Genomic DNA, 25,000 nt, shown 5'->3' on the forward strand with positions numbered 1-25,000 from the left:
ACAGCCTCGGCATGAACATCAGCACAGTCTGCTTCTCAGCCATGCAGTAGACATCTTGCTATTACACAGCATCAGAACAGCAAACCATTTCTAGGATTAAGCAGAGGGGGAAGTAGAATTTGAGGAAAAGTGGAAACCGCCATTGGCGGCAGTGGAATAACTTGTGTAACAGCTAATATTGCTGTGTAATGTTATTAAGTGTTATGCTTACATCTTGACTTTTGCTTTATACACATCTGGTCTGAATAGACATTGTGCAGCAACAAAACACCATAACAGAGAATGGAAATATGCGCTTAGCATTGGACTAAATGAGACATCTTCTCTGAACAGACCACGACCACATTACCCTTCACTACCCAAATGCACCTATCCTCCAGCCTTTTTTTGTGTTATTATGCCCTGAAGAAGGCCACATGCTGCTACACAAGGGTGGGTTTTGGTTTTAATCTGCCCTTGCATGACTTGGCAGTATTAAATCAAGACATTTTTTAATATTTATTTGGGCATTTTAGCCTTTATTTAGACAGGACAGTTGAACATGGGGACCCAGGCCAGATTCCTCATGGACTCCCCATGGGCATGCCAGCCCATACATTGCCACAGGACACACCACACCACCCCCTAAATCAAGTCATCGTAAATGAGGATTATCAGAGATTATCAGAGAAACTAAACAGAAATTTAAACTCTCTTTGACATATTGCTTGGGCTTATCATTTCTTAACGATTACATTGCAGTTATTATTAATGCCATATGGCAATGATGAAGTCATTCGAGCAAAAAAAAAAGTAATGATTGTCACGATAGAGAACACTGCCATCAAAACTTTGGCGTCACTTTAGTTCACAGCCACACGTCAGGTCCAGGTGTTGGAAAGCTGAGGCGGAAACCAAAAAAAGACTGCGTTTCCAAATATACATTTGAGCATAATTTCCGATCTGAAGCCAACCGAATCCGAGTCATTAAGTCGCAGGCAATATTCTTAGAGAGAGAGAGAGAGAGAGAGAGAGAGAGAGAGAGAGAGAGAGAGAGAGAGAGAGAGAGAGAGAGAGAGAGATTATATGAGTTGCGACGGCCCTAAGCACTCTGGGCAGATCCTCATCAGGGTCTCTGTGTTCATTAATGGGGGTAGGGTGCATTTCGGCTCCTGTGGAGGCAGGACACACACACACACACACACACACACACACACACACACACACACACACACACACACACACACACACACACACACACACACACACACACACACACACACACACGACAAACCGCAAATTGGCACACATGCTCTCTCTTGAATATGCACACATGAATGCACACACACACACACACTCGTTCTCTCTTCCTCTCCCACCCAGACACACACTCTCCCACCCTTCCTCTGGAGATGTATGGGCTAAATGAATGTGAAGGGCCGTCGCTGCACTGACAGCGCGATGTGATGTGCGCGTGTAGCGCACCAACCCCAACACCTGTTTGACTCCACCACTCTCACCGCCCAGACATCTGTTTGTGTTTAGACTTGTCTGAGCTCAAAGTAAACTCTCCCTCTAGTCTACGGTGTTATCTTTGACTAGGTCCTATGACTGAGGCTATCTCTCTCTCTCTTTCCCTCTCGCTCTTCCTTTCTGTCTTTGTTGCTTTCTGTCCATCTCCCTCCCTCTCTATCTCCTTCTTATGCCCCTCCCTTTCGCTCTCCACCTTTCTCCACCTCTTCTCCCCTCTTGCTGTATCTCCGTCTTTCATTCTGCGCTCCCATCCCCTCTCTGCCCTCTTCCTTTTCCCTCTCCCTCTCTATCTCTCACTCTGCCCATCCCTCTCCATCCCTCTGCCTCTCTCTATCTCTGACCCAACCTTTCTCTGCCTCTGTCGCTCTGCCTCTCTGCCTCTCTGCCTCTCTGCCTCTCTTTCTCTGCATCCCCCCTTCATCCTAGTGCTGATCTGTTTATTTAATTCTATATTCACGATCGGTTTGGTGATGTTGATGTTTTCATAAACGATTGTTAATAAAAGTGCATAAAAGTCACATTCTCTCTCTCTCTATCTCTCTCTCTCCCCCTTTCTCTCTCTCTCTCTCTCTCTCTCTCTCCCCCTCTCCCCTTCTCTCTCTCTCTCTCTCTCTCTCTCTCTCTCTCTCTCTCTCTCTCTCTCTCTCTCTCTCCTTCTCTCCCTCTCCAGGAGCCGGCGCCCATGACAGAGGACACTCTGGAGGAGCAGTCGGAGGTGTTGGCTAAGCTGGGCACGTCAGCGGAGGGGGCTCACCTGCGCGCCCGCATGCAGAGCGCCTGCCTGCTCTCCGACATGGAGTCCTTCAAGGTGACACACACACACACACACACACACCCCTCGGAATGAATAACACGCACATACAGGCCATACATACAGTATATACACATACATACACGTGCAGGCACCGAACACACACACACACACACACAAGTAGAATACGTACACTCATGCACGCAAGTAGAATACAGACACTCATGCACGCAACTAGAATACAAACACACACACATGCACACACACGCACGTCGCACACACAAATAGAATACACACACACACACACACACACACACACACACACACACACACACACACACACACACACACACACACAATAAACACATACACAATAAACACATACACAATAAACACATACATATAGAATACACCTACATGCACACACTCACACACTCATACACGCACATACACGCACAATAAAGAGTACACACACTAATACACCCATATGAAGACATATACACGTACACACCTGCACACTCACCCACCCCCTCTACCCTCTACAACACATTGGGTCAGAGCTTCTCAGCTCACATGTAATGGACATGTCAAGGTCAAGGACGTGTGCCCATTAATTCATAGTCAATATATTGCACTTTATATGTTCACTTGAATGCTGGTAAACAACATAGGACGCAAGACTGACTCATTCACCCATCCTTTCATGTTTTTCATGAATGCATTAGAAGGATGTTGTTGAGCAAGAAAAATGAATGGGCTAAATGGCGGTTCTATTGGCTCAAGAGTGAGTAGATTTAAAGGAGAATTTAGGAGCAATTCGTAGCTCTTAGACAAACACAAGTGAAAAGGGGCATAGAAGTCCCATTCACTTTTTGTTAACAGCAAGTCGCTCGTTGTTCGGTCTTTATGTTACATGAAATGTCTTTATCCTCCCAGCAGCATTTTAACAGCGAGGCTATGGGTCGATTCAGCGCTGTGACGAACTTCTCCTTTAATCACAGTGTTCTGCCTCTTCCTGCTCAGGGCCCATGGTGGTGTAGGAGGCGTACTGTAGGAGGCATGAATGCCCCATTCACTTTGTGTTAGCAACCAACCGCTCATTGTTAAGTTTTTATGCTGCATGAAATGTTCAAGTCCATATGGGTTACATGAAATGTAATCAAGTCTCCCTAACAGCATTGCTTTGCGTACATTCAACGCCGTGACAAGCCTCTCCTTTAATCATAGTCTGTAGTGTCTTCTTTCCCATGGAGGAGGAGGACAAGGGGGAGGATGGGTCGTATTGTAGCACACTAGGAGACCCTGTCTGAGCTTTGGGTTTGTAGCCCCTTGCTGATTTATGCCCTATGTACCTTTTGTATTATGTACCTACTCGAGAATTATGCAGGCCCATTACCTTTATTGCTATGTAGACAGTCGGCAGGGAAGCCGTGACTGGCCTATTATTCACAGCGAGCGGTAAAGTATGGCTTTTGTGCTCATGGTTCTGAAGCACACTGACACACAGCCAAAGGATAGCCTTGCTACAGTTACTGTAGCCGAGCGGTTCGTTTGTCGGGGACTTGGGCAATGGAGCTGTTCAATGGTGTTAGAATCAGGGGCCAGATTAATACACAGGTTAGATATGGCTGCAGCCTAGGGGCCCCCACTTACCACCAGCCAGGGGCCCCCTGATTGGTCAAGGGAAACAGTTTTGCTGAATTGCAGATGCAGTAATGAAAAAAAAACACTGTTGTTTATATTTTAGTTGGTTGACTTAATTTATAGCTCAGAATTATAACACTGTAATTTTGTTTGATTATTTTTTGTGTGTGGGGGGCCTATGACAACCTGTAGCCTAGGGGCCCCGGGCCATCTTAATCCGGTCCTGGTTAGAATGCAGAGACTTGTGACAATAATGGCAGACATAAAAACTCATCGAAGCAGCTCACAATAAAGAGATGAAATAGGTGGAAGCTTAACTGGCAGATCCATACCGTATGCGCCGACTGTTTTTATTAAATAAATAAATATGCAGGTATCGTAACAATATGCTGTAATGCCCTTTGGAAAATGTGCACTAGTCATCGTCAACGCAATTTATTTGGCTTTTACCTATGCCACCGCCAGCCGCCGCAGCAGCAGCACCGGCCGGTGTTATTTTTGGGAGCATTGCCCTTTCCCTGGCTGCCTCTGCCACCAGTGGCCCAGTTGCATTCCCAGAACACAGGTGCACGCGGCAAAGCAAAAAAGAAACAGCCCAGTAAGCAGATCACCGAGTGCTTATTTGGAGAATGACATTCAGTAGAAGAGGGAGACTGAGATAGATCAAAATCATTTTTCCCCCTTTCTTCTTCTGCCTCTGCTTCCTCCTCCTTCTCTTCCTCCTCCTCCTCCTCCTCCTCCTCCTCCTCCTCCTCCTTCTCCTCCTCTTCCTCCTCATCTTCCTCCTCCTCCTCCTTCTCCTCCTCTTCCTCCTCCTCCTTCTCTTCCTTCTCCTCCTTTTCTCTTCTATTCTTAACCACGGAGGGCCAACTCTCCTTATTTTTGTTTCTCTCACTAGCAAAAGAATCAAAGAATAATTAAAAAAAACAAAAAAAAACACAGAAATGAACTCAGAGCAGATGGTTCAGGTTAATTATGTGTAATTAGATTGTGTGTGAGCTAAAATGTCGTTTCAATTACACCAGGATTTAGATTGGGGATTGAAAAAAAAAATGGAAATATCCAGCATAATAGTATAATAATAATGATTCCCCCCGCTATCTCCATCAACCGGCAATAACGGCACTAATAGTAATTGAAGGCACAGCAGTGGGGAAGATAAATAAATAAATATATATATATAAATATATATCTGCGTTGACCGCATGTCTTTTAAGTTGCCGGAAGAGATTTTGAAGTCTTGTTTAGTCATTAGGACCTCGCTCTGAAGAATCGCTTTGTTCTCCGCTCGGAGGTGAAAAACAGAGAACCGCCTCACATCCTCAAAGCGCCCGCGAGTGCCCGGCTCGCTCGCTCGCGCGCACGTTCTTCCTTGCCCTGCACCCAACACATCCTGCCTTCCTCCTTGCCTGGGCCCTAATTGATTTGGTGGTTAGGGGAGAAACTAATAGACGCATGGGCCTGGAATAGGGGACGACAGCGGGCAACCGAAGGGACGCTTCATTTCATTTTTAGAGCCTTATTAACTTTTGTAGGCCCCCCTTTATCCCCGTTTCTTTGCCTCCTTTTTACTCTCTCTCTCTCTCTCTCTCTCTCTCTCTCTCTCTCTCTCTCTTTCTCTCTCTCATTCACGCTCTCTCTCTCATTCACGCTCTCTCTCTCTCTCTCCTTTCTTCTTCCTCCTCCTCACTCGTTACCCCCCTACACTTTTCCTCTCTTTCTCTCATTCTCTAATGGTGCTAAATGATCTGCTTTTGTTATGCCTTCGCTGGTTGCTCAGGGCCTCTCCTCAGACATCGGAGAAGATAGGAGGGACCCCTCGCAGAAATGATGCACTAATCACATTTTACCCTTCCGCCCCTCCACCTCTCCACCCCTCCAACTCTCCACCGCCATCTCCCTTCATTCCTTCCCCACTAATTTTAGCTAATGGCATTTAGTCCTGCCACGACTGAGCTAAAGCTCACCAGGCAGCCTTAAAGAAAGCCGTGACTTTTCCCCTTCTTCTTCTTCTTCTTCATCATCTTCGCTGTTTCCCCTTTCTGTTCTGTTCTTTTAGTTTCGGTCTTTTTTTCCTTCTCTTTTCCCCCTCTACTCTCATTCACTCGTGACGAGCCACCCCCCCCCCTCTCTTTTTCTTTGTGTTTTTTTTTTCTCGTTCTAAGGCCTTTTCCCTCCTACTTTCTTTTCATTTTTTTCCTCTGCTTTTTCCGCTCCTCTATCACTTGTGAAGAGCCGTGCGGCTTTGTCTTGACTGCCCCACAAAATGCTCCAGTTTTTGTCGGCGGGCGTGCCGCCCCATCTATTTCCCTCTCCTCTCTTCTCTCTCCTCCCCACGCCTCCACAATTCTCTTCTCCTCATCTCCTCTCACACCCACTTCCTCTCCTCTCTCTTCTCCACCCCTCCTCCACAATTCTCCAACCTTCAACTCCTCTCTCCTCTCTCCCTACTCCTCTCCTCCACCCTTCTTGTCTCTCCTCTCCTCTCCTCGTCTCCTCTCTCGTTTCTTCTCCTCATCTGCAGCACTCCGGAGCGGGGGGGAAAGCAAGCAGGCAGGCAGGCAGGCAGGCAGCTAGGCAGCTAGAAGCCCCCCAGTAAATGGCCCCCTTAGCTGAGAATGGCCTCTATATTTAGAGAGGAGGAAGGCCTGTAATTGTGCTTAGCCAAGCATCATTTGGCATTTTGGCTTTAATTACCATGTCCCTCTGGGTAGAGGAGCCGGTGAGCCTTGGTTATGATGAATGGTATGGCTTAGAGATATGACAGTACACCCCCTAACCCCTCCTCTCTCTCTCTCTCTCTCTCTCTCTCTCTCTCTCTCTCTCTCTCTCTCTCTATCTCTCTCTCTCTCTCTCTCTCTCTCTCTCTCTCTCTCTCTCTCTCTCTCTCTCTCTCTCTCCCTTACCCACACATACACACACCTCTATACGCACACACCTCCTCCACCTCCCCGCCGCCTCCTCCCCTCTGCATCGCTCCTCTATACCTTCCATAGAGAGTGAGAGAAAAAGTAGTGTGTGTGTGTGAATGTGTGTGCGCACCCTTGTACACATCTATCTGTGTGTGTTTGCACGTGTTGGTGCGTATGTGTGTGTGTGTGCGTGCATGCGTGCGCGTGTGTGTGTGTGTGTGTGTGCGTATGTGTGCGTGCGTGTTTGTGCTTGTGTCTGTCTGTATGTGTAAGGTATGTGTGTCTCTGTTTGGGGAAGAGGGAATGTGTGAGCGAGTAAGTGAGTAAGACCTGATTTCTGCACCTGCGCCTTTCTCACCCTCCTCCCTCATCCTCCCTCCCTCCCTCCCTCCCTCATCTTCCACACTCCCCCCCCCTCTCTCTACATCCCTTCTTTCCTCACTCCTCCACCACACCCCCTCTTCCCTTCCCTTCCTCCAGCAAGTAACACCTCGTGTCAGAGTACTGCGGCTCACTTTTGTAAAAACTTCAGATCATTATGTCTTGTTCTTCTCCACGCCGGTAATTATCAGCCGTAAGAGTGCGCGGGACTTCGCCAGACAGACAGAAAAGGTCACGCTGGGAGCTGGCGGAGAAAGTGTGTGTGTGTGTGTGTGTGTGTGTGTGTGTGTGTGTGTGTGTGTGTGTGTGTGTGTGTGTGTGTGTGTGTGTGTGTGTGTGTGTGTGTGTGTGTGTGTGTGTGTGTGTGTGTGTTTGGGGCGGCTGTGATTGTGTGGGTGTGGGTCTATGAGGAAAGAAAGAGAAAGAGAGGTAGAGGCGTGTTTGTGTGTATGTATGTGTGTACAGATAGAGAGAGTGAATGGAGAAAGGTGTGTGTGTGTGTGTGTGTCTGCTGTCTGTGTGTGTGTGTGTCTGCTGTCTGTGTGTGTGTGTGTGTGTGGGTGTGTCTGCTGTCTGTGTGTGTGCGTGCGTGTGTCTGTGCGTGTGTGTGTGTGCGTGCGTGCGTGCGTGTGTGTGTGTGTCTATTGCCTGTGTGTGTGTGTATGTGTGTGTGTGTGTGTGTGTGTGTGTGTGTGTGTGTGTGCTGTCTCTGTGCGTGCGTGCGTGCGTGAGCAGAGGAAGAGGGGCAGGGATTCGTCAGCTGGTTCATCTGGGAGAGCGTTGGCTTGACACTCCTCACTGAGCTCATTCCTCACTGTTTGGGTGATTCATATGCTGTCACTGACACGCCAATACAAAAAAGAGCCGATACCTGAAGCTCCCTGCTCCATCCACACTCACTTCATTCATTCACAGACTCCCCTCTCATTGGCTGTCTCTTCCCATCACCCACCCACCTACCTTCTTACCCTCCAAGGTCCAGCCAATGGCTGTATATGCCCCCCAGGGCCATATCAATGTATTTTGGGGGCCCTAGGCAAAGAGAGACTTGGTGCAGGTGCACCTTTTTTCCTCCTCAAGCTATTGGGGAGGGCCCCCTGACATGAGGGATTTTGGTAGCGGTGTCAATGCACTTTGGGTTCAGTGAATTTAAGAAGGTGTTGCCTCACTCATTAAGTTATTTTTGCTGTCATTTGAATGGTGATGGTAAGTATTTGTGAGAAAGGAAATATTTGTGAATGGGTGGCGTGAATTCTGGAAATTAACTCTTAAAAATATTACACTGTTCTTTAGAAACCTGTTTTTGTTTTGTATTTAGGGTAATGATGTACGGTAGAGCGCTTCCCATTACAGCCACCTAGTAAGTCATTGTCCAATCTTCTTGCTCTAGGGAAGCTATGTACCATAGTATGTTGTCAATATGTGAACTTTGGCCTTTGGTCCCTTACACATTTAACCCCTTTCACCTGTGGCCTTTTTTGTCCTCTCAAATACCTTTCTCAGGTACTGTTGCATTCCTTAACTTAATTAATCCAATATGTATTTGATCCCTTGCTGATTTTGCCGGTTTGCCCACTAATAAAGACATGATCAGTCTATAAAATTTATGATAATATGTATTAAAACATGGAGAGACAGAATATTTAAAAAGAAAATCCAGAAAATGAACCTAAGGAATATATATTAATTGATTTGTATTTCATTGAGGGAAATAAGTATTTGATCCCTTACAGATGGTGTAACTTCAATCTGCTCATTACCGTGCCGGGCCGCGGCAGCGTACCGTGATCATTACACCCTGTGGCCATTCGGAATGCGGGGGGCAGTATAGCACCGCTTTTGCAGAGCAGCGTCTGCCTGTGTCTGTGGTCTGTTTGTGCTTCCGTCCTTGCCCGTCCCCCAGTTTTAGTAGTAGTAGAAATACAGTCAGCAAATTGCATGTTTTATTTAGCATTGGGCATTTGATAGGGCATTTGATAATAACACAAGTGTGAGCCCTAAACAAGACCACAATGTGAATTTAAACTCGACTTTTTTTCTGTCTTGCATTCACCGTCTCCCAATCCGTCTCTAACTTATTTCAGCGCTATTCAAGCCAGGAACGGGTATCCTCAGGATACAGAGTTTGCATACCTACTACAATTTGAACCGGTAAAGACAATTAAAACCGACTCAATCAGACAGGAACACCATTGTAATTAAATGTGTCCCGTAACGCCAGCATGAGAGAGATCGAATTTTAAATTTGGCGACGACATTGTGTTGCACGTAACATTGGGCATTTGATAATAACACACGCGCGAGCCCTAAACAAGACCGCCAGTCGACGGTGTTTTGTTTTTATTATTCTGCATTCATGCCAGGAACGGATTGTGAACACTTATGACCGCTTCTTTGGAGGCTGGATAACCTGTCACACCACGACGTGTCACAAAAGGCTGTGCACTGCCTTTAAAAAAAAAAAAAAAAAACACACAGCAGTCGTATTGTCACGGGGGTGACAAACTTGGACTAACTGTTATTCTCACTGATTGCAAATGTTTGCAGGTGCCAATGGGAAGAGGGAGAAAGGTGATTGGGTGTACGGGGTGGGTATGGGCTTTTTGAATGCAGGTGGCAAGATGGCGAGGAGGATCCGGAGGACGACGAGACGCACAGCTACCGCACAAGAGAAGGGTCGGAGAGACTACCGCGGCCGGGGGGCAGCCTTGGGAGGGGGGTGAGCTGCACGCCGGTATCCGGATGGGGCCAGGAGAAGATGGGGCACGCGTTCGGTCCTTTGGACGACACAAGCAACAGACGACTACGAATGGCGCGGACGGCATATTGCCTGAACGAGGTTTGCGGCCAGAGTCACGAAGAGGTTGCGTTGGAAAGCTGGTGGTGGAGGACGCTCACCACCGAAGTTAAGTGCCACGCCTGGTCACCATAGCCTTCACCTTGAAGCCTCCTCCCCGCTGTGTGCGCTGCCCCTGGCCCGCTCTGTCTGTCACTCACTCACTCTCTCACTCCCGGACCCAGCGAATGCACGATCGGAAAAGACTTTTTGCGCAGCGAGGATGGCCACCCCTACACCATCGTTTTATGTGTGCTGTGTTGGTTGCTGTGCTGCTCACGTGTGCTCCTTTAAATAAGTAGCTTAGTTACTCGTGCTGTGTAGGCATATTTTATTCACAATTGGTGATGGGAGTTAGCATCCCCCTGTGCGTTATTCATACGAATTCAGAGACTGGAAGCCTGTTTACCCTTCTCCTATCTCCACCAGCTGATCCGCCTCCGCGTGCCCAGACGAGCCAGGTGGCCCCGCCCAACCTGTCGGAGGCTACGATGCGCACGGACCGAGTGAGAGGTTTGAGGTGCTGATCAGAGACATTGGACCATTGGACCCCGCGGACAGAGAACTGGTTACACATCCACACACACGCGCACACACACACACACACACATGCATACAGAACTATGTCTCCAAATAGAAAATAAATACTTGATTTAAATGACTTTGTTGTCTTGGTGTTTCCTGATGTGTACAATGCTCCCCGGGGTAGTTGGTATTAAGTGGGGGTGCCGCTGTCAAACGCGCACCCCCCACCTGTGACAGTATGATAAGTGTTAAGATAAGTGTGAAATTCTTTTTTTTTTTTGCTTAGGCCTATTTTTTTGGCAAACGAATTCATTAATAGGCCTAATTACTTCTATTGTTAAGGCGGCTACATAGTATAATTTGTTTTCATTATTTCATAATTGTTGTTGGTGGTAAGCCTATATAGGCTACTATATAGGCTATTTTTAATTAGGCTAGTTGAATGATTCAACCAACCGCCCGAATTTAATTAAAATATTTGGCTATAGGCTACTTTCGATTCGATTGTGTGTGCTCTTCTTAAAACCTGATTTTAATATGGCAACCAAGCATAGGCCGTACACATTGTGAGGGACTAAACAAGTGCGTCCAATGCGAATACTCCCTCTTGTGTTGTTGGAGAGAGAGAGAGCTCTTTTGTGTGCGTGTGGGGGTTTAATCACCCCCTCCCCCACAGACAAACATTCACTCCGTCACACAGTTGAAGACTGTAGTTAGTTGACATCTATGTAAGCGCCCCTCCAGGCGTCTGCCTGTGTTTGTGCTTCCATGCTTGTCCATCCCCCAGTTTTAGTAGTAGTAGAAATACAGTCAGCAAATTGCACGTTTTATTTAGCATTGGGCATTTGATAGGGCATTTGATAATAACACAAGTGTGAGCCCTAAACAAGACCACCATGTGAATTTAAACTCGACTTTTTTCTGTCTTTCATTCACCATCTCCCAATCCAGTTTGCATAGGCCTACCTACAATTAAATTAAATAAAAAAGACGTTTTTTTAAAAAAATATTATTATTATTATTATTAGTGCTTGTGGACACTTGTGAACTATGACTCCTTCTTCGGAGGCTGGATAACCTGTCACACCACGAGCTCTTTTGTGTGCGTGTAGGGGTTTAATCACCCCCTCCCCCACAGACAAACATTCATAGCGTCACACAGTTGAAGACTGTAGTCAGTTGAAATTTATGTAAGCGCCCCTCCAAGCCGTGTGAGTTTAACAGTTTGCGGCCAAGAGTTTTTTTTTCACACACACACACACACACACACACACACACACACACACACACACACACACACACACACACACACACACGAGAGATGCAAGGCAGAGTATGGATATTGTTTCAAAAGTTTGAATGTTTATTTGTTGTGATGTTACAAATAGCAATAAAAACATAGATCAATAAAAAGGCGTTCAAAAAATCAAACTATGCCTAAAAATAAATCCTTACAAAGTCTTTTAAGTGTCCAGGTGTAGGCCTAGCCTAGCCTACTTCAATGTCCTTACTCCCGTGTCCATACTGTAAATCCCATGGTGCAAAAAGTGCAGTTGGCTAGTGACTCAACAAGGGTGGCAGCAACGCAGTCTGGTCTTGATTCAGAATTCACTCAGGACAAAGGCGGCATTCAAAAAAAATCTAAGTAGGCTATGCCTAAAAATAAATCCTTACAAAGTCTTTTAAGTGTCCAGTCACCTGGATAGGCCTACAGTCATCGACCAAATCATCGATCTAGGTGGTGAGCCCACTGGTAGGTGAAGGGAAAGAGCGCACTACTGCACAAACAACAGGCCGAGTCGCAGGAGACACAGCGAAAGGGACGGAACGCAATTCTGGTTAAGCCGGGCAGAAAGGATGTTTTCTGCTGTCTTTATCTGCAGTGTAGCCTACATTAGGCAACTTGTAAAGGCTGCTGTGTAGGCATTGTCTACTAAAACTCTGTATACTTGTAAAATAAATGTAGGCTACACTCTTACTGAAATGTCAAGTTTAGCCTACGTTTATTTGTCTATACACAGAATTAAAAATCAATAGGCCTACAATAAAAACAATATGAGGTAATAAAAGAGTATGACGTGTGTGCATCCGTTTTTTTTGTTCAACATTGTTCAACATTGTCATAAGATGGTGCGGAGAACCAGGTAAAGACCACAAATGCCCAGACGCTAACCAGACATGGATACCAAATTATTTCTATTTATTTATTATATTTTTAGGCTTAAACATATGTTAGCCTACTAAATATTGAAAGAAGGAAAAGAAAAGACAGACACGTCGAGGCTACTGGTCGTAGCCTATTACAGCAAATCGAACATGCGCTTTATGCACACATAGCAATAAAGTAAAAGGAATTCAACTTCGGAGCGCAGTGGGTTTCGTGGGTCCGGGGGGTGGTGATGGCACGTTTGGTGTCTTTCCACCACCCCTGCACGGAGAGTGCATGGATGGAAAGCATATCCATAAAACATCTGCATTCCTTCTGGAAGAATTAGGCTACAAAGAGCTGGTTACAATTTCAGTAGGCTATTATTTCCATAAAGGAATCGAATAGCCTAATTGTCATAACAAAAGTTGCAGTTTCAGTCAAATAGCTCATATTAAGTGGGGGACGAGTAATATTTCATAAGCATATTTTAGTTCATATATTATGTAATTCATTCTGCAAAAATGAGTATATTTTTCTCTCAAAAAATGACATTGGTTTCAATGAGGGCACTCTTGTTCTGGCAGGGACTCGCTTTTCGGCACGACACTGGCTGTGCCAAACATTGTTTAAAAGTTTTTATCAAATTTTGGTCGGCACACAAGGTTTTGGACATACTAATTTCTAGTGGCACCTGGGCTGCGTTTGGTGCATTGATCAGTCATGTTGCCTAGCGAAAAAGACAGCCTGGGTGAGAGGATGAGATCTTCCTCGGCTGGCGAGCGCTCAGCATGTGTGCCCACGCGTTATCTTCTCTCCCAAGACCCGCCAGTTGCTTACAAGTCAATTTGAGCACGAAAACAGCAAAGACAATGTGATATTTCATTCAAATAGGGCCTACACACTCCAAATAAAACATTGGTCGGAGGGATTTTCAACCGGACCGCAGCGCGAGCAGACAGTCAGTGTGAAAAGCCAACTCTACCGGGAAAATCGCCGCTCGCTTACCATCAGTGCGCGAGCCCTGAAAATCGCCGCTCGCTTACCATCAGTGCGCGAGCTCTCGAAACAGTGAAGTGGCATATCGCAACAGCACATGCGGATCAGCCAAATCATATGCAACAAAGTCGCCAACAAAGCCTATGCTATGGCTGTTGTTTAAAATAGGCATTGGATTGCCAACCGTCCCTTGTATTAAGAAACAAACGTATGGATATGAGCTGACATGGGACTCAATGTCGTTCAAATGCAGGGAATTGCATCTGTTTTTTTCCCTTTTGTATTCTTTTGCGTAATTATAGTTTTTCTGTGCGTTCCGGGACCTCTGTCCAACTCACCGTCGCTGTGATGTCATATGTTTTTTGCGTTCCGGTACCTTGTGATTTACAAATTAAGCATTGATTACGGAAGTGTAGGTTAGGTTATCGCCCCAGCTGTTGGCGATGTAAGATAAATAGCCAACGCTTAAACACTCAAACGCGGCGCTGTAGGTTACTGCAGTGAGGTTTAGGCCTATTGCACTCTCCATAATTTTTACGAAATGAAAAAAGTATCCACATCCAGATAACAAGTTTGAAGTTGCAATATTAGACGTTTCAAATCTTGCGATGCGAGAATCGGTATCGGGGCTTGTGGCTTCAATTTACGTCTACACATAGGCTAGAGCTTGCACATTAATAGCAATTCATCCGATCATCATAAAAAAAAGAAAAGAAAATTCATTAGGCTATTTATTCTTTTTATGACTCTTCTTACTTCCTGGAGGTGTTCTCACACAATTTAATTAGGCATGTCGTTATCCGCTGAATCGGTGCGTGCTGGTGAATATGAGCATATTAATATGCCGTCAACATTGTCTAAAATATTCCATATGGTAATAAATGTTGCCAACACATTTGCGCTTCTTCACCACTCTGTGCTATGGTTATCTGATATGAACAAGAGAGAGAGAGTGAGAGAGAGAAAGAGAGAGAGTGTGTGTATGTGTATGTGTATGTGTATGTGTATGTGTGCGCGCCCGTGTGTGCGTGTGAGTGAATGGGTATTGAGCGAGCGCTCCCAAGTGCCACCCGGCGGTTGTTTGGGTACACTGCAGCTAGGCCCGGTACGTACCGAGGTGGATGACGTGGCATTACCTCGGTAAAGGGTGTGCATTGTAGGGGGACCGACTGTAGTATTCATTAGGAGTTCTGGCTTTTACAGACCAGGTAGACACTCCCAATCGACTTGTTACCTGAACTGAAGCCACCTGTTCTCACTAATCACTCGTGTGAAAAACACCTGTTCACAGAATCAGACAATCAGACAGATTCCAAACTGTTCACCATGGGGAAGACCAAAGAGCTGTCTCAGGACCTCAGAGTCAGGATTGTTGATCTCCACAAAGCTGGAATGGGGTACAAAAAGATTAGCAAGGTGTTGGATTTGAAGGTAACAACCATTGGTGCAATTGTAAGAAAATTTAAAAAGCATAACATGATCATCAACAGACCTCGGTCCGGTGCTCCTAAGAAGATTCCACCTCGTGGGGTAGCAATGATTCTGAGAACGGTCAAAAATCATCCTGCAACCACTCGGCAGGAGTTGGCAAATGACCTGAAGGCAGCTGGGACCACAGTTTGCAAGGAAACAATAGGCAACACTTTGCGCAGCAATGGGTTAACATCCCGCAGTGCCCGAAAGGTACCCCTTCTCAAGAAGGCACATGTGGACGCGCGCCTTAAGTACGCCAATGATCACCTGAAAGATGAACCAAGTTATTGGGAGAAAGTTATGTGGTCGGACGAGACCAAAATTGAGCTTTTTGGCCTCAATTCTACCCGTCATGTGTGGAGGAAAAAAAATGCTGCTTATGACCCCAAGAACACTGTGCCCACAGTCAAGCATGGAGGTGGAAGCATAATGTTTTGGGGGTGTTTCTCCGCCAAGGGTACAGGGCTACTGCACCCATGGGCGTAGATTTGGGTAGGGACGGTCGTGACATGTCACAACCAATATTCAAGGGATATAAAATAGTCCCGACCAATTTTTGATATAGGCTATTAATTGAAAAAAAAGATTTAATAAAAGAACGAAAATCTATTGATTAGTTTAATATTTCGATATACTGTGCAGTGGTAGCATTCATTTAAAAACATTTTAAATTGGCTAGTTAGTGAGCTATGATGACCCATGCCGCTATTGGATGCAACATGCGGCCAGGCGGAAGCAGTGGTCCACGCTGGTGGTGCTGAAAAGTGAACGCATCTGTCTCGTATTGGAATTAAACTCAAACGGCATACATGTTTCCTTCTGAATTTGACATTTATGAGCCACAGAGATACCAAAAAGAAAAAGACGACTGGCATAAGAAGTTATGCTACCTCAACAGTAAGCCTACGGCCCCATAAGATCTAGGTAAGATAAGCGCCTACGCTCCCTTTCGAGTGCAAGTTTTAACGGTCTCATTGTAGCCATCGATTAAGCCCTGGTAGATGCAAATAAACATGGGAATGAATGAATAAGAGAGTCATGGGAAGATGCTGGAGATGCTACCGTTTGAATTAGTTGCTGTAGCCTGGTGGCTATCCACACACCTCACACAATGCATGCCATAATTGCAAAACATTCCGACTGTCAAACAACTCGATAGCTAAATGCGATTTATGCTTGCTCATTTCGGTTGCCGCGTGCCGCGTGTGCCGCATGTTGCAAACATTTTGGCAAAAGGAATTAATTTCAAGTTGTGATTCCTCTGACATTCTGAGAATAAAAGTCGGGTTTTAGACATTGTCAGGCAAAAAAGGGTCGTTTATTCTCCCAGGACAAAGGGGCTCGGTCTTGATGGAGCTTGACTGCTTTTACAGAAAGGAGCCCAAGAGTAGCCTGGCCTACGTCTTTAAAGGAGCCGCTACCCTTTTAAAGTAAGATACAGATATTCTCTCTCTCTCTCTCTCTCTCTCTCTCTCTCTCTCTCTCTCTCTCTCTCTCTCTCTCTCTCTCTCTCTCTCTCTCTCTCTCCATTGAGATGTTGTCCAGGCCCATTAGATATGCTTAGTCGTTGAAGCAATTCTGTTTAAATAAAATTATCTGTGTTGAACATGAACCACTTACTGTATAGCACTGTTCATTTTGGGAAAAGGATATGAGCCCTGGTCTAATGTGCCACCTGGTTTAAGAAACAGTCTTCCTTACTTATAGGCCATAGTCATTATTTCGGTAGGGCGCATAGGCCTATATTGAATGAGCCTAGATTAATTTTATAATACCAGTCAGATTAATCTAGATAAAGAATCTATGTTTTTTTTGTTTGCTTTTTTTTTTGGTTGAAGTTGTCCCTACCAAAGCTCAAGTCAAACCTACGCCCTTGACTTCACCGCATCACTGGGAAGATGGATGGAGCCATGTACCGTACAATCCTGAAGGACAACCTCCTCCCCTCTGCCAGGAAGCTGAAAATTGGCCGTGGTTGGGTCTTCCAACATGATAATGACCCGAAGCACACAGCAAAGGCAACAAAGGATTGGCTCAAGAAACATCACAACAAGGTCATGGAATGGCCCAGCCAGTCACTGGACCTCAATCCGATCGAAAATCTATGGAGGGAACTGAAGGTCAGAGTGGCCAAGCGACAGCCCACCAACCTTCATGATTTAGAGAGGATCTGCAAAGAAGAGTGGGCCAAAATTCCACCTGGTGTCTGTGCTAAACTTGTGGTTAACTACAAAAAACGTCTCACTGCTGTGCTTGCAAACAAAGGCTTTGCCACTAAGTATTGAGTGTGTTTGGCCAGAGGGATCAAATACTTATTTCCCTCAATGATATACAAATTAATTAAAATATATTCTTTAAAGTTATTTTCTGGAATTTATTTTATATTTTTTCTCTCCATGTTTTAATACATATTATCATAAATTTATAGACTGATCATGTCTTTATTAGTGGGCAAACCGGCAAAATCAGCAAGGGATCAAATACATATTGGACTCACTGTATGCTAAACTAAACTGCCAATATCCACATCAATTACCATAAACAAAAATGTAAAATGAAATAAATTAGTAAATAAATAAAGATCATAACCTTTTAGCCCCTTTTGTCACAGGTACCAATACAGTGTCTTGCATACAGTATGCATGCACACATACCGTACACTCATACACTTGCAGAAACACCCTTAATTTCCTTGGGGATCAATAAACTATCTCTACTCAACAGTTGACAACTGCTCTACTGCCTAAACATGTAAACAATATCCATATATTATTAGTCGCTCACAATGCCAACGTAATAAGACCACACGCTCTTCCTTGACCTTCTGATCTCCAACTTGTGGTTTCCTTCGAGATCCTCTTCATTTCTACTCTACTGCTCTGCCAGCTAACCCTTTAAACAATATAGCATGTGATATAATGTACAGTTAGGGCCATAAATATTTGGACATCTGCACAATTTTCATCTTTTTGGTGCTGTACACCATCCCAATGGATTTGAAATGAAACAAACGAGATGTACATTAACAGCAGACTTTCAGCTTTAATATGGGGGTGTTTGCGTCCAAATCGAGTGAACTGTGAAGGAAGTCTGACATTTTCTATCAGTGCCACCCACTTTTTAAGGGACCAAAAGTAATTGGACAGTCTAATATTTATACAACAAACTTTCAATTTTTAATTATTTGGTTGCAAATACTTTCCAGTCAGTTACAGCCTGTAATTTGCAATCCATAGACATCAATAGACACTGGGTTTTATCCCTGGTGATGCTATAGTGAGCTCTCTATTACAACAGTCTTCAGGTCCTGCTTATTCTTAGGATATTTTCCCTTCAGTTTTGCCTCCAGCAAGTGAAATGCTTGCTCAATCGTACTCAGCTGAGGTGATTGACTGGGCCATTGAATAATATTCTACTTTTTTGGGGTAGAAATGGCTTAATGGCTTTCACATGAAGCTTTGGGTCATTGTCCATCTGCACTGTGAAGCATTATCCAATGAGTTCAGAATCATTAGTTTTAATATGACATGATAATACAGCCTGAAAATCTTCAGAATTCATCCTGTGGCTTTTGTCGGTAGTCCTCATCATCAATAAATACAAGGGGAAAATAGTATTGACAGAAATGCATGCCCACACCATGACACTACCACCGCTATGATTCACTGATTGGGTGGTATGCTTTCAATCATGAGCAGTTCCTTTCCTTCTCTATACTCTTTTCTTCCCATTACCCTTGTACAAGATGATTTTTGTCTTCTCTGTCCATAGGATGTAGCTCAAGACCTATACAGTCTTTTTAAGACGTTGTTTGGCAAAGCCAAATCTGGTATTGCTATTTCTGATGCAATCAATAATTTACATCTTTTAGTGAACCCTCTGCATTTCCTATGGTGAAGTGTTCCTGAATGTTCTTGATCTTTTTCTTGATTGTTGCCTTGGACATGTACATGTATCCACCGTTCACCTGGACACTGTTCTACATCTGACCAACTGTTGGGACATGGGTTTTTGTTCACCAGATACAGAATATTGTCTGTCATCCAGAGCATTTGTCTTCCATGTCTGCTAGTTAATTTGGTGTTGCTCTGGTATTTCGTTTTTCCAACATTCTGAACTCTTGAATTAATCACATTCAATGTTTCCCCCTCTCTCAAATGGGTTTGTTTTGATTTTTTTCAACCTTATGATGACTTGCATCACTGATGGTGACAGGTGGACTTTGGATCTCATGGACATTCCGTAAAAATATATAAAAATGCAAATGAAACACTTCAAATTAACTCTAAGACCTTGTATTGGCATCTTGGTGATGGTGTAGTAAGGGAATAACACACATCTGACTGGAGAATAGCTGAGCAGCCTACTGTCCAATTACTTTTGATCCCTTGAAAAGTGGGCAACACAGACAAAAAACATTGCTATTTCAATCCTGTTAATGCGATATGGATGTTAACACCTTCACATTAACGCTAAGAGTCTACAATTAATGCACAGTTTGTTTGTTTTATTTCAAATCCATGTTGGTGGGGTATAGGGTGAAAAAGGATGATCATTGTGTTGCTGTCCAAATATTTCTGGCCCTAACTGTATACCACAATCAGTCACTTACAAAGCAAAAATTGCAAAACCACAAATGCACTCTTCCTTGACCTTTCCCCCTTGACCTTTTCCATTGTTGTTTTGGTTTCCTTTGGGATCCACTTATTATTTTCCTCTGCTGCTCTGCCACCTAAACCTGTACTGTATTACATCATATGCTGTGTATGAAACATACCATATATCAGTCACTCAAAAATGTAAAACATTTTTTTAAAATAAAATAAAAAGAAACATGCATACAAAAAAAGGTAAAACCACTCTTCTTTGACCGTTTTTTTGCTCCCTGCCCTGCCCTGCAGCAGTGTTCTAGGCTGCGAACCTCTACTAGTCTGCCGCATAAACCTTTGTAATTATGAAATATACACTATATCAGTCTCTCAAAAAAATTTAAATCATTCTTCCCTGACGTTTTTTGCTCCCCAACCCATTGTTTGCTGTTCAGGCGTTGGACCCCAGCTGCATGTAATGCACTGTATCAGTCACTCACAATGCAAAACCATAAAATCACGTCAAAATTCTGTTGACCTTTTTGCCCTCCAACTCACTGCTGTTGTGTTTTTTGTTTTTGTTTGCGGTGGCGTTTCAGGCGGCGAACCCCGGCTGCTGCCTGGAGGACTTTGTGCGCTGGTACTCTCCGCGGGACTACGTGGAGGAGGAGGTGGAGGTGGAGGTGGCGGACGAGAGCGGGGAAGGGGCGACGACCACGAGGAAGGAGGTGCGGGGTGAGCTGAGTGCCCGCATGAAGATCCCGGGCAACATGTGGGTGGAGGCCTGGGAGACGGCCAAGGTCACCCCCGCACGCCGCCAACGACGCCTCTTCGACGACACCAAGGAGGCCGAGAAGGTGCGTGGAGATTACTCTTGTCTCCACATTTAAGTCTCCTTAAAAATACAGTCCACTTTATTTCAGGAAATCTATATTTAAGCCCTGCGAAAATATGAGATTTTTTTTGCAATTTGTTTGCAGTACTTAGTTTGACAGGAATAACCATAGTTAACATAGCAATGGTACTAATTAAGTCAGCGAAGTCTATNGCAATGTTTCCCAACCTTTTTTGTCTGGTGTACCCCCTAAGCCTCTTCGTTGTGCCATGAGTACCCCCTAATTCATGTTCTACATAGCGTTCTCTGTCCTGATGTGACTGCTCCATACATTTGTTAAAATAATAACATTTTTCCAAGTACCCCCTGCAGTGTGCTTGCCTACCCCTAGGGGTACACGTACCCCTGGTTGGGAAACACTGGTCTATGGTACCAAATAAAACATCATCAGATTTGCTTGTAGAGCATTTTGAAATGAATATATTGACCAGAGTGCAAAATGGCTATTAAATTATGTCCAGTGATCACTTGTGGCTCGATGCTAGTGTTGCCATTGACTTCCATTGATTGTGCTAAGCTATGCTAATAATGTCAATCTAGAGTAGAGTAGTAGAGTAGAGTAGAGTAACTTTATTAATCCCCAGGGGGAAATTCAGGTATCCAGTAGCTTACATAAATACACAAAAAAACAAATGCCTACATGGACATTTCAAGACACAAATAACACAGGAGTAGTCAGGGAGGGGAAAATAAAAATAGTAAAGATAAAGAATGTGAAAATGTTATATGTAAAAAATGTAAAAAATGTAAAAAGGTAATCTATTAGTACTGAATATGATGAGAAGAAACATTCATGTATAATACTTGGAAATACTGCAAATATGTGAAAATCGAAAAAGGGTGGACTGTTCCTACACCTCCATTATTCAGATAATGGTAATCGGAAGCTGTAATCTGGTGCCACATATTCCAAAAGTCCTGGTTTACCTGACCATTTGCCCTGTTTGGACTGGTAAAACCAGGTCTTTTGGCACTGAATTGTAGTTTCTGAATCCAAGTTGCTCATCACTGGCTCTGTCGGGTAGTAGCCTAATCACAAATATCACTGAAAGGCACCCAGTTATTCTGTGAATTTGTGGTAAATAGAAGTCTTAACAAGCTTAACCTCACAGTCAGGCTTGGCCGCAAGCCTGTACTACTTATACTAACTAGTACTGCAATAATATCCTACGTCTTTGAGATGTAATGTCTTTTAAACCTGTAGCAATATTTTGTACCTTTACCTCAACAGCTGAAAAAACTGTTATCCTCACTACGTCTTTTCAGAATTAGCTCTTTGTCCAAATGTTGCCAATATTGTGTAACATATTATGTTTCTATGGTATAGGTCTCTCTCGGTGAGAAAGGGAGCGAGTGAGTGAATGAGTTGGAATGAGAGAGAGAGAGAGAAATAGACAAAGAGAGAGAGAAATAGACAAAGAGAGAGAGAGTCAGAGACCGAGAAAGAGAAACAAAGAAACGGAGACACAGGGAGTGTGTTGTAGAGTTTTGTAACTGGTAATTTTGTGCTGCTTCGCCAGGCTGATAATGCGGGAAGCTCCCAGCTGGCCCTCATGCCTGCACTCTGTTTATGACAAAGCCAAACACCATCTCTCTCTCTCTCTCTCTCTCTCTCTCTCTCTCTCTCTCTCTCTCTCTCAGCATCTCCCCTGTTCATTTCGGCAGCTCTCGTGTCCCTGTAGGAAGCCTAGTTGCACCGCATTGCCTCATCGTACGCCTCCTTCTGGGAAAAAAGGAAAGAAAGAAAGGGAGAGAGGAGGGAAAAAACCTGCAGTAGAGGATGGAAAAGAACGGGCAGCAGCTTCTCAGGAGTGTCACTTTTTGGGCACCCCCCCCCCTGTTGAACACTTTCATAACAAATTTAGCAAAGGACACGCCTGCGTATCTTTGTGGTGTTAGAAAAAAATATTGGGCTGGGAAGAGGAGGGAGAAGGAGGGAAGGAAACCGAGAGAGAGAAGGAAAAAAACCTGAAAAAAATCGTCAGGGTTGAAAAGCAGGTAGCGGTCACCGAGCTTTGCAGGAGCGTGATCCCCACATTGGTGTCCCAGTAGTGGGTGACCGAGCCACAGACCTTGTGAACACCTACAGGTGTGTGTGTGTGTGTGTGCGCCATGTGCGTGTGTGTGCGCCATGTGTGTGTGTGCGCGTACCCATGTGTGTGCATATGTGTGTAATGCAGTGTGTGTGTGTGTGTAGTGCGTTTCTGGAGAGGTGTGTGTGAATGCCTGTGTGGACCGTAGTGTATGTGTGTATATGCATATGCTGGAGGAAAGTAGGTTAGAACATAATGTGTGCCCGTTAGGGGGTCTACTCCGCTGCGCTCCTCTCCACATGAGGTGTGGAGGTGGAGGTGTGAGGTGGAGGTGTGATATAGTATATAGGATGGGGGTAAGGGAGTTCGCTCCTCTCCTCTCTACACGGGGTGTGGAGGTGTGGGGTGGGGATGGGTGTAGTATATAGGGTAAGGGAGTTCTCTCCTCTCCCCTCTACACGGGGTGTGGAGGTGTGGGGTGGGGATGGGTGTAGTATATAGGGTAAGGGAGTTCTCTCCTCTCCCCTCTACATGGGGCGTGGGGGTGGGGGTAGTAAGGGAGAGTTGTGGGGAACCTTGCTCCAGCTTGAAGGTCGCCGTCTCAGCCGTCCTTCAGCATCCTCCTGGGCACAGCTGGGGGAACTCCAGGTGCAGGATTTTGCTCTGAATTAATTTGCTGATTTTAATTTATTATTATTTTTTTCTTGCCTCCTCCGTTCTCATTTGCTCACTCAACCACCCCCACTACACGCAAATATGTGCCGGTGCACGCACACACACACACACGCACATACACACACACGCGCGCATACACACACACACACACACACACACACACACACACACACACACACACACACACACACACACACACACACACACACACACACACACACACAGTACCCCCTTCTCTCTCACTCTCTCTCTCTCTCTCTCTCCTTTCTTTTTTTTGTCCGTGGAGATGAGTGAAACGCTCATATTTTTTCCAGTCCTCTGATTGCAGTCAAGATCATACGGGAGGCACAAGCAGGTCACCTTGCAGCCCAGAGTCTTCTCTTTGCAGCGAGAGAGAGAGAGAAAGAGAGAGAAAGAGAGAGAAAGAGAGAGAGAGAGAGAGAGAGAGAGAGAGAGAGCCCGCAGGCTTGAATGCTGGGTTATTGGGGACATCATTTATGAATTTAAATAAATAAATGAATAGCAGAAAAAAAGAACAGCCCATACGGAAAACACATGACATTGGGTACACTGGTAAATACCGCTGAGTGGAAAAATGGAACAGCTAGAGTCAACTTTCAATGGCCCATACAGAAAACACAAGCCATTTGGTACACTAGTAAATAGGTTTGAATAGGGGGGACGGAATCAATCAACAAGACTCAACTTGTATGGTAAAGTATGCACAGTAAGATTGTAGGATATCATATGTAGGATTTGCAGAATATGTAGGATTTGCAGCTAAAATGTCTATTACTGGAAAATCAAAATGGCAGATATGAAGAAGATCCATCTTTACTTGTCATTTTTCACTTACAAATACTAAGAACTTGCTGGTGGTAATTATTTGTGAAAATGGTAACATTTGTGAATTCTGGAAATAAACTAGTAAAACTATCACATAGTACATTACATACATTGGGTTCACTGGTAAATGTTGCTGAGCTAAAAGAGTTAAAAGGAAAAATAAAGCTGCCCATACAAAAACGAAACACACAACCTTGGCATTGTGGCACACTCATAATAAATATGGCTGAGCTAACAGAGGGGGTTTTTACAGCTATTGTTTGGTTGGTTGTTGCCAAGTATTGAGAGAGAGAGAGAGAGAGAGAGAGAGAGAGAGAGAGAGAGAGAGAGAGAGAGAGAGAGAGAGAGAGAGAGAGAGAGAGAGAGAGAGAGAGAGAGAGAGAGAGCTGAAGAAGTGCTCTTTTCCACCACCATTGTCACCCACACAAAAGCACCAGTACTTCAGCTCAGCGCAACTATGCGTGGCGTTCTGTAGATGCTTGAAGCAGTGCACACTTTAGCAAACACACACACACACACACGCCAAGTGGCATACTCACATACGCTCTTGTCGCTGCACGAGAGACTCTTGACCCACAAAAGGCACCAGGGGAAAAGCCTCTTCTCTCTCATCATGTACACAAACCCCCACCTCTACAACACACACATACACACACACACACAAGCGCACACACACACAAACGCTATGGATTTGTGTGACTCATCTCCTGCCTGTGCCATCCCTGTCATAAGGAGTTATGCTGAATACGAACATGTGATGAACAACCATGAGCTGAAAGCGCT

General features: G+C 44.7%; 1 protein-coding gene across 1 annotated transcript in view; it reads left to right on the forward strand.

Moving 5' to 3' along the window:
- Nucleotides 1–25,000, forward strand: part of rab3gap1 (RAB3 GTPase activating protein subunit 1) — an 81,650-nt gene that overhangs the window by 40,968 nt on the left and 15,682 nt on the right. The window contains exons 18-19 of the mRNA XM_063214083.1: nt 2,183–2,320; nt 20,368–20,625. Of these exons, the coding sequence (XP_063070153.1) occupies nt 2,183–2,320; nt 20,368–20,625 (396 nt within the window). The remainder of the gene's footprint in view (nt 1–2,182; nt 2,321–20,367; nt 20,626–25,000) is intronic.

This window comes from Engraulis encrasicolus, chromosome 13, assembly GCF_034702125.1.
Source record: "Engraulis encrasicolus isolate BLACKSEA-1 chromosome 13, IST_EnEncr_1.0, whole genome shotgun sequence".
NCBI lineage: Eukaryota > Metazoa > Chordata > Actinopteri > Clupeiformes > Engraulidae > Engraulis > Engraulis encrasicolus.